Source organism: Teleopsis dalmanni, chromosome 1, assembly GCF_002237135.1.
Source record: "Teleopsis dalmanni isolate 2A chromosome 1, ASM223713v2, whole genome shotgun sequence".
NCBI lineage: Eukaryota > Metazoa > Arthropoda > Insecta > Diptera > Diopsidae > Teleopsis > Teleopsis dalmanni.
Genome location: NC_051846.1, coordinates 12,699,877 through 12,708,885, shown reverse-complemented (window position 1 = coordinate 12,708,885; position 9,009 = coordinate 12,699,877). Strand labels below are relative to the sequence as shown.

At 30.3% G+C, this 9,009-nt stretch overlaps 3 protein-coding genes across 3 annotated transcripts; 1 reads left to right on the top strand and 2 right to left on the bottom strand.

The window, feature by feature from the left end:
• Window positions 1-855: 855 nt before the first annotated feature.
• Window positions 856-1,405, bottom strand: LOC119673241 (acyl-CoA-binding protein). Its single transcript, XM_038084483.1, has 2 exons — window positions 1,299-1,405; window positions 856-1,209 (listed from the first exon to the last, which is right to left on the bottom strand). Exons 1-2 carry the CDS (start codon window positions 1,305-1,307, stop codon window positions 967-969), a joined length of 252 nt encoding a protein of 83 aa, XP_037940411.1. The 5' UTR covers window positions 1,308-1,405; the 3' UTR covers window positions 856-966.
• Window positions 1,406-5,244: 3,839 nt separating this feature from the next.
• Window positions 5,245-5,757, top strand: LOC119672884 (acyl-CoA-binding protein homolog). The gene is made up of 2 exons (XM_038084045.1): window positions 5,245-5,341; window positions 5,405-5,757. The coding sequence occupies exon 2, from the start codon at window positions 5,432-5,434 to the stop codon at window positions 5,684-5,686; it is 255 nt and encodes an 84-aa protein (XP_037939973.1). The 5' UTR covers window positions 5,245-5,341; window positions 5,405-5,431; the 3' UTR covers window positions 5,687-5,757.
• Window positions 5,756-8,176, bottom strand: LOC119672883 (Bardet-Biedl syndrome 1 protein homolog). The gene is made up of 5 exons (XM_038084043.1): window positions 7,801-8,176; window positions 7,443-7,678; window positions 6,548-7,367; window positions 6,124-6,395; window positions 5,756-6,067 (listed from the first exon to the last, which is right to left on the bottom strand). Exons 1-5 carry the CDS (start codon window positions 8,063-8,065, stop codon window positions 5,870-5,872), a joined length of 1,791 nt encoding a protein of 596 aa, XP_037939971.1. The 5' UTR covers window positions 8,066-8,176; the 3' UTR covers window positions 5,756-5,869.
• Between the last annotated feature and the right edge of the window lie 833 nt (window positions 8,177-9,009).

Here is a 9,009-nt window from a genome sequence, read left to right as displayed (position 1 = left end):
GGAATCCGAAATAATATATAGTACATATTTGTTAACCTATGTGTAAAACCACTAATAATTACCGTAATATTATTTAAAAAAATATATTTTATTTCTTTATTTCAATAAATTAAATATATATGCTTTCTTGATAAAATAAAATTTAGGAGCTTTGAATTATTATGGTCGTGGTCAATAATTTTTTAGAAAGCGGTGCGAACTGGTAATATTTGATAACGATATTTTATATACATTTTACCCACATAAAACTGATTAGAGTTAATGCAGATTAATAATTTTTTTATGGTACAAGGGTATAAATTTTTTCGAACTAAAACTAATAAACTCGACCAATATATAAAAGTCGTAAATCAATATCGATCAATACTTATAAATAGTATTTTAGGCGATAAGCCAGTAGTGTTATATGATATGCATTTATTTTACTATAATGAATATGAGTGCATTAAAGTTAATCATAAATTATAAATAATAAATAATAGATAGTATTTTGAAAAAAGGTACTGGTATTTAAAAATAGATTTTTGGAAGAAATGCATTTACCCTAATGTTGGTGTCTTACTGTTTGAACCCAATGTGACCCACAACAGGTCGGTCCTGGGCAACAATAAAATTCTTCCTATCGTTATTCTTTTTCGTTATTGTAAGGTGGTTCATAGACTCAAAAATGATTAAAATTAATGACTTAGTAAAGACTATGTTTAAGATACAATAAAATTTCACTTCAACTATTAAAGATAATTAATCAAGTCCAATATGATTTTAATATATGTACGAGATTTAGACTATTACACTATCTACATTAGATATGTCTTGGAACACTATTTATTTTATTCATAAAATAAAACAACAAAGTTAGTTTTTTACTTTTACATGTCTAAACTTATAAGGCTTTTTATTTAACTAATTTAGTACATAAATTCTTCAAATTGATAACTTTGAAAACTATTGACTAATGTGGATAATTTATTCTTGGTATTTTGGTGCATATTTATGGTAGACCTTAATGTAGTATTCTTTGGCATCATCAGCGGTCATACCGGCTTTGTCTTTCCATGCTTGCCACAAGGCCTTCTTGATTGGATCCTCTGGCTCGTCGGAGTCACAGTCACCAGCAGTTGCTTGCTTGTAGTAGCCGTAGAATTCCAAGAATTCCTCTTGTGTTGGCTTTTGCTTGAAGTTGCGTGCCTTCTCAACGATTTCTTCAAACTGCAATATTACATAAAATAAAAACATATCAGTTATCATCCAAATATATTGTAATTATAATGTGTAAGTCGTGTCTTCCAAATACTTACGGTAAGCATATTGTTTGTTGTGTGCTGACGAACTGTACTCACTGAAGTCACCTTACTATGTACAAGCTTATATATCCGGAACAGTGCAAAATTTTGGCAAAACCAATCTAATCACACTTGCAGCAACTTTTTTTCATTATCATCAGATACTCCACACAATACTTTTTTTGTGTTTATTGTATTTTTGATTTCGGTAAGTAAGTATGTTCTCATGTATGGGGTTTTTATGTTTAATCAGTGTTTGTTATATATTTTCCTTTCTTTTATTTCGGTTGTTTGTATTTTGTTTTTATTTTAATAATAAGTTTTTTTTATTAATTTTTTGGACTGTCTTTTATCAATAATTGAAAATCTGTACACCTCGCAGGTGCTAAGTTCCACAGTCGCTCTGATATGAGCTGCTAATCTATGTTTTATTTTTTTTTCCATTATATTATCTTTTTGTTTTTATTTCAGAAGGACGTACTGTATGCACTTTCTTTAAATAATAGAGTTATTCATACCGGTATCGGAATGATTCACATGAATATTTTTATGGAAATCTGCTATCAGTGAAAATTTTCGATGTAATCAATTATGACTAGACTCCAACTCCATATGTTTGTAAAAAGGTAAATGAAAAATTAATCAAAATAATTACATGTAATCAATAATATAACTAATAACAACAATAAACTGCACGTGTTGTAGGAATTTTCCTTAAATATATATGAGTATGACATCGAAATCAATATTGGAACATACAAACCTGTTACTGACTGTACTGACTAAAACAAAGGAAAAATACTTTTATATTAAAATAAATATGTACTTGGACTTACTGCAAATAGCTTAGTACATCAGTCAAACAATTAGCAATTAAAATAGTAACGAATAACTGCTGAATAATTACACAGCACTACTAAGAGTTTGAAGGATAGGTTAGGTCAGGTTAGGTTGTACTGGAATCCAAAGGAATTCATATAGGCCTATTGGCCCATTGTGCTACCTTAAAATGGAAAAACTCAAAGTTCAAAACACCCTGAAATCTTTAGCGAAACTTAAAATGATATTTATTGTAAAGTCTTAAACTTAATTAAGAGCAAGAATGTTGGATAATAATGATCAAGTATGTAGATGAATTGCTTTATCTACTTCCAAATACAGTAATTTCATAGTAAATTTCATAGCATAAAAAACCGTATGGCTATTTTTTGTTATAATATATGCGTAATATATGTAGGTATAGCAGGTACTAGGTCAGAAGCAATGCGACCTTACAGTCAGCTTAAATGCAAATTCCTTACCAAGCGGTTTCATATAAATGAAATCATTATAAATAAATCAACTTATTTAACTCAACTTAAAAATAAATTTCCCATGAGGGAAATTACCAAAATTTGAAATATTTGTCACATATTTTATATGTAAACAACCTATTTCGTATGCATTAATCAGCTTATGCTAATAGAAATAATCAAATCTTAATTTCATTAACGTAAGTAGTTTTAGTTGCAGTGACATTATGAGGGTTTAGATAATATTAACATTAACATCACATCTATTACTCGAGTATATAGAGATTCTTAATAATAAAACTTAATTTATTATTTTTATCCTCATATTTAGTATGAGGATGTATTAAGCATTTTATAAGGTCAGGATATATGTATTTATTTATTACAACAATCACGGTTCTCAGTTTTCTGCGTATTTTTTGAAAGTCTTACAGGTATTTCGATGGCTTTATGGGTATCATCAAACAATGGCCCTTCAGTTTACGTGAGTATGGCGATGAGATGAACAAAATGGTGGCGATAAATGCATTTCTAGTGGTGATGTTTGAATTAATTTTAAAGTAATTTTTAAAGTAAAATTAAACTTAAATAATTTAATATTTCTCAAACTAATTTCTAATTCAAGCTATTGTACGATTTTTAATACAGACACATGCCGACAAAATCATACAATATATGAACATTTCAATTAAAAGTTGTAGGATTATGAGTCCATACTTTAGGACATATATCTATAAAAGATTTATAAACACGTCACTTATATTTCTACCTACAATATTTAGTTAAATTGTAAAAACTTAAAATACTTTATATATAATATTAAAGTATAGCCAGATGAAAACAATTTTTTTTATACATTCATTAAACTATATAAGTATAAAATATGTGCTAAAATATAGAGTCCAATAAAATATAAAAAATATATTATATATAAAACACAGAATGTTAGAATTACGCATATTCTACAGTGAGAATTTTAATATCAGTCAAGAATTAGTAATTTCTTTATTATTTATTTATTAATAAATTAATATAAATAAATGATTATTACTATTAATAAATTATATTATTATTAAAATAATTTATGTTTATTACTCGTATAATTTGTTTAATTTGTCAGTTCAATTAACTACTGATTCGAATATGGGACCAACTTTTTCAAGAATCATCACTAAAAGAAGTTCGTAGGGTTCGTAGAGTCCAACGAGTTCATTTCCGGAGATAAACTCCTCATGTAAAGAGTTTAGAGCATGTGACGCAATCAAACCAAATGCATTCCATACTATATATTCCCACTTTTAAAAGCAAGATATCACTCAGCATAATTCAATATGGGAAACAAAGCCTGAAAAGTGTCTACATGGAACAATACGTGTAATAGTTTTCAAGACAGTAGTTCTCAACTCAGTAACCTCCTTCTGGCCTAGATCAAGGCTGGGTAATCACAGAGAATGTGATTAGAAGTCTCGTCTGCTTCTACGCAGAGTCGACAATCTATCTCTTTGGACAGACATAGCAACCTTAACTATGTTCTACTGAAAAAGGACACCTTACCTTAACTGAAGGGATGAACCAGCTCTTAAGCCTAATTGTTACCTAAAATGTCAAGCCTGTAGCGACTTCTGACGGATGTTATGCATACTCAGAAACGTTTCATTAAGACGAGATGAATTATTCTAATTTAGGCACTTATAGTATATGGTAAACTGCTCTTCTCCGTCACTCTTACTCTTGGAGTAGACAAATTTAGACACCTAAATATTAAGTCACACATATTTCATCACTTAAACACTGGAAAGTTATTTCAGCTTCTGACTGAAATATTTTAATAATATAGACTGGTGATTGTTTATAAATAATTTGTTTGTTAGTAAGTATTCTTCTTACGGTTCTAGTTAATGTGAACTATAAGGACTTTTGAATATTATATTTATATTTTTATATACTACTATATATTTTATTATATTCAATACTTTTTATTATATTAAAAAGTGTTTAATTAATTAAAAGCATATTTTTGTAAAAGTAAAAATTAAAAATAATAAAAATTTATAATAAGTAGTTAAAATTATGGTAATTAATTATCTGTTAATATTTTTACAGAAATCTTAATTTTTTCAGTAAAAAACTATACGTATATTAACGTATGTATACGTGAACATACATATACATATATAAACATACATATATACCTAAAAGTTATAGATTGTTTGGCACATGCTTTTCAGATAAATCAATATATATTTCTATCAATGAAACCATTTATTGGGATCATATGATAGAGGGGAAAGCACTTGCCATAAATAAAGATACATACATACATAATACACTTTTTATATGAAATTAAAAAAATATTATGTATAAATGTGAATATGTGACATAATCTTTAATATTAATATTTTATTTATCAAGCTGGAAACATTATCTTTTTGTTGTATGTTAGTTATTTTTTTTATCAGCCAGTGGCTAAATTGTGCGAGTATATCAGGACAGAGCAGATATCTTTTTTACTGGCATTGAATAAATGCCAGATAATTGGTAAATTGGTGAAAAAATTTAACTTATCAATAACTAAAGTGATGCAATTCTTGGATATACCAAATTAAAATATTATCTTCAATTTCCTCAAATTGAAAAGATTCAATTGTTATCAATTATATTAATTGTAAAGAAATAATTTAATTAAATTTGGATAGCGCCAGCTGACTATAAATAGCTGATACCTTCACTAAGCCTATCATTCTAGACATACTCTTGTGTTATTAGGTAAGAAAGTGGATACATTTCAAGCAAGTTCTATTAAATACAAACATTATTCCCGTTCATTAGATCCTCTCCACAATCCAATTAAGCAAAATGGTCAGTTTTGAAGACGCTTGTGAAAAGGCAAAGAACTTCAGCAAGAAGCCCAGCGACTCTGAATTTTTGGAATTCTACGGTCTCTTCAAACAAGCCACAGTTGGTGACGTCAACATTGACAAGCCCGGCGCATTGGATTTGAAAAAGAAGGCTATGTGGGAAGCCTGGAGCACACACAAGGGTTTGTCACCAGACGCCGCCAAGGAAGCTTATATCAAGGTCTATGAAAAGTATGCACCAAAATACGCATAATAATTTCGTAACTCTGCCAATTGATATTAAGTAACTTGAATAAATAAATAAAACAAAAAAAGTAAATAATACACTAATTTTTATTTTCTCTAACATATTTTTCGGCGATTTATTTAATCAGCCAATAACACAATATTTCACTCAAAGTATGCTTGTTGTTTTTGGTTTTTACGATGATATTCCTCAGAAGTCCGCCTCTGAAGCCGGCATGGCTATAATCGCAGCGATAAGTGGTTTTGCTTGTAACGCCTTTACCAACATAACACGTATGTGTGAATTATCAGGTGTTAATGAGAACGGAGGTAGTTTGGTGCTAGGATCCAAAACAGCGACAACCTCAAAATCGATTTTTATTGGTATGCCTGGTAAAATGCTGGGTAGCTGTAAGGATAAATACAATTAAGCAAAGTGAGACTCTGTTATACAAATGAAATAACCTTCGCTAGTGATTTGACCATAGTATAGTGCCTGCGATCGGCATGTAAGAGCACCTTTAGATTACCAGCCATTTTGTATGTTGATAGGTTATGTATAGTGAGGTAAAGGCGAAAAGCTGGACCTACTCCACATACTTCCGCTGATAGTTTTACAGGCGCATGGGTGATATCACTAGATATGGTACATTCTAAGGATTGTAATGCATCTAATGTGGTACGTGCTGCAGTGAGACGCAAGCGCCAAAGTTCTGTTTGGAAACTGCCATAGGACGCTATTAAAAATAAAGAGACGTAGTTATATATTTTATAAAAAAATTAATATAATTATTATATAAATAACGTATAAAAATGTTGAGCAGAAAGTGCTAGTTATCTTTTAACAACAATTATTTAATGTGGCTAAAGGTAGTAAGAAGTCACTCACCTTTAGGATTCTGTTTTTCTCTTGCAGCTTGCTCTACAAATATTGAACTCTTCTTTGGTTTTTGCAATATACACTCGTCTGTAGTTTTTTGATCCTGTTTATTTTTATCACTAACTAGTGTACCTGGTTCAAAGACAGCCACACGTCTAAGAATTTTAACTATCAACTCCCCTTCGATCGTAACTAAGGAGAGGACACAATCTTCTAGTCCCATTCGACCATACAACATAGCAACTACCGTGCTCTGCACTTGAAACTCGTCGACTAAATATTTCTGCATATAAAATTGCACAAGACCACCTTCAAGGGCCACACAAATTAAAGTCAATCCTAAATGCGGTAATGGCACTGACGTCATGCAAATGGGTACTGCTGACAGAGGAGCATTGTAAAGCTGTTTACCCTTTTTTGAGTAGCAGCAGAGACGTCTGTCGGTCGATGAAATAATCACAGTTTGATCAATTGGCAGTAACATCAAACCAGTTAATGGTTCTGACATTTTAATAATTTCCTGTCCTTCTGTTGTTGCCTTACGCAGTAAATAAACCCCACCATAACGCGTAGCAATGACAATACGAAAATCCATCTCGTAAGTACCTTGTACATCCATAATGCTTGGTGTGGTTTCAAAGGTTGTAGTTTTACCTTTGTAAAGCACACTAAAGCTTTGTGGTTCCAATATTAATATATCACCATTTTCCAATGCTAGAACCAGGTAAGAAGGTGGATTGGCATCGCTAGAAAGACGCTGTAAACAACGCATAGAGACTATACTGGCATAACGTGTTAAAGGTCCATCTTTTTGCTCTTCAATGAAATTCTAAAAAAAAAAAGATTATTTTTAAATTAAAAGCATATATATATATAACATATATGCTATATATGCAAACTTTACATTTCGTTCCTCATCGTTGAGTAGAAATAATTTCTGTGATTTTCTTGTCAATTTTGCACGATCCAAGTTTTTAAGTAATTCCAACAAAGTGGCATGTTGCTCTGCACGTACAACTGGCAACTTTCTCCATACTTCCTTTTCCACTTCATCCACCTCCAATTCAGGTACAACATATTTAAAATACGGTTTCATATTGCGATAGAATAAAACCGATTCCGCTATCGCCACCGCAATTACTTTAAATAAAACAAAAATTAAAAAAGATTTGAATTATTTTTAAAATAAATTTCAAAAAATAAATTTAATTTTTAATTTAATAAAAATGATTATAATCAATGCAGTTGTCTTCAGTACTTACTTGGCGTTTTTGGTTCTGTCTCATCAATATAGAGACTTTCTATTGCCGCCGGTAATCCTGGTAGCGTTTGTTCCATGGTCAGTTTCAGACCACGATATACTTTTAGCTTAGCCTTGGGCTCATCTTCCATTACCAAATCAGCTACTACCAGTCGTATGTAATTATCACATTTGACGTCACATAACGTCAAACAGGTGTTGACTGAGTTAAATTGTGGAGTTGGATCATCAGTTTCCACTTGTAACCAATTTCCTTCAATTATCATTGCTTTTTAAATTATATTTTTTATAGTTTTAATTTTTTAATAATATTTATAAATATTTATTGTTTAAAAATTTTCTTTTCACCTCCTTCAGCCAGCTAAGCATTAAGGAATGTTTTTTGCAAGTTCGATTGTTTACCTTAGCAACGGATAATTGTGAGTAGCGTTGCCACACTATTGTGCCACAATAGTGTGGCACAATACTATTGTGTTATCATAGTAAATTTAAAAATTATAATAAAATATTTAAGAAGAAGATAGTAGTAAATTATATTTAGTAAATAGTAAAATATGGCAATGTGTATAAATTATGTATGAGTTAATATATGTTTTTTTTAATTTAAATATGTAAATAATGATGGAAATAATCAAAATATTTATTAATTCTTTAATATTTCGTATATGCAAAAAGTATATTATTTTATAATACATATGTATTTTTTGGAAAGACATGAAAGATAATGTAAAGAGTATTAGTCTAATTGTGGCATAAGTTAGTTCACAACAAGAGTGTTCACATAAAAATGGGTTCTTAGCGAAAGAACTGATTTTGAGTCATCGCGGAATTGAGATTGTTGGCAAATTATCTAACGGATCATTATGGCTTGCGTTATCGTCTTAAGATGGGTTTGTCTGAGAAAACAATATGTCGTGTGTGCTTGAAAGCAGTTGATTCTTGTAGTTACAATTTTTGTGATTGTTTGGCTTTAATCTGGACCAGGAGGAGAATGCTTCGTATTCTCGGTCAAAGTTACAATATCCTCCAGAGTTAATATTTTGGCTTTTATGCGAAAGGCGAACTGTCTGAGTGCCTTATGTTCAATTAGGGTTAATAAGTGACACAAAAGATAAATAATGGTTGTAGCGTCCTACTAGGGTCAGCATTCTGTTGGTTTTTTATTCTAAACCAAATGCCTTTATGAAACAAGCCATGGCAATTAATTTAA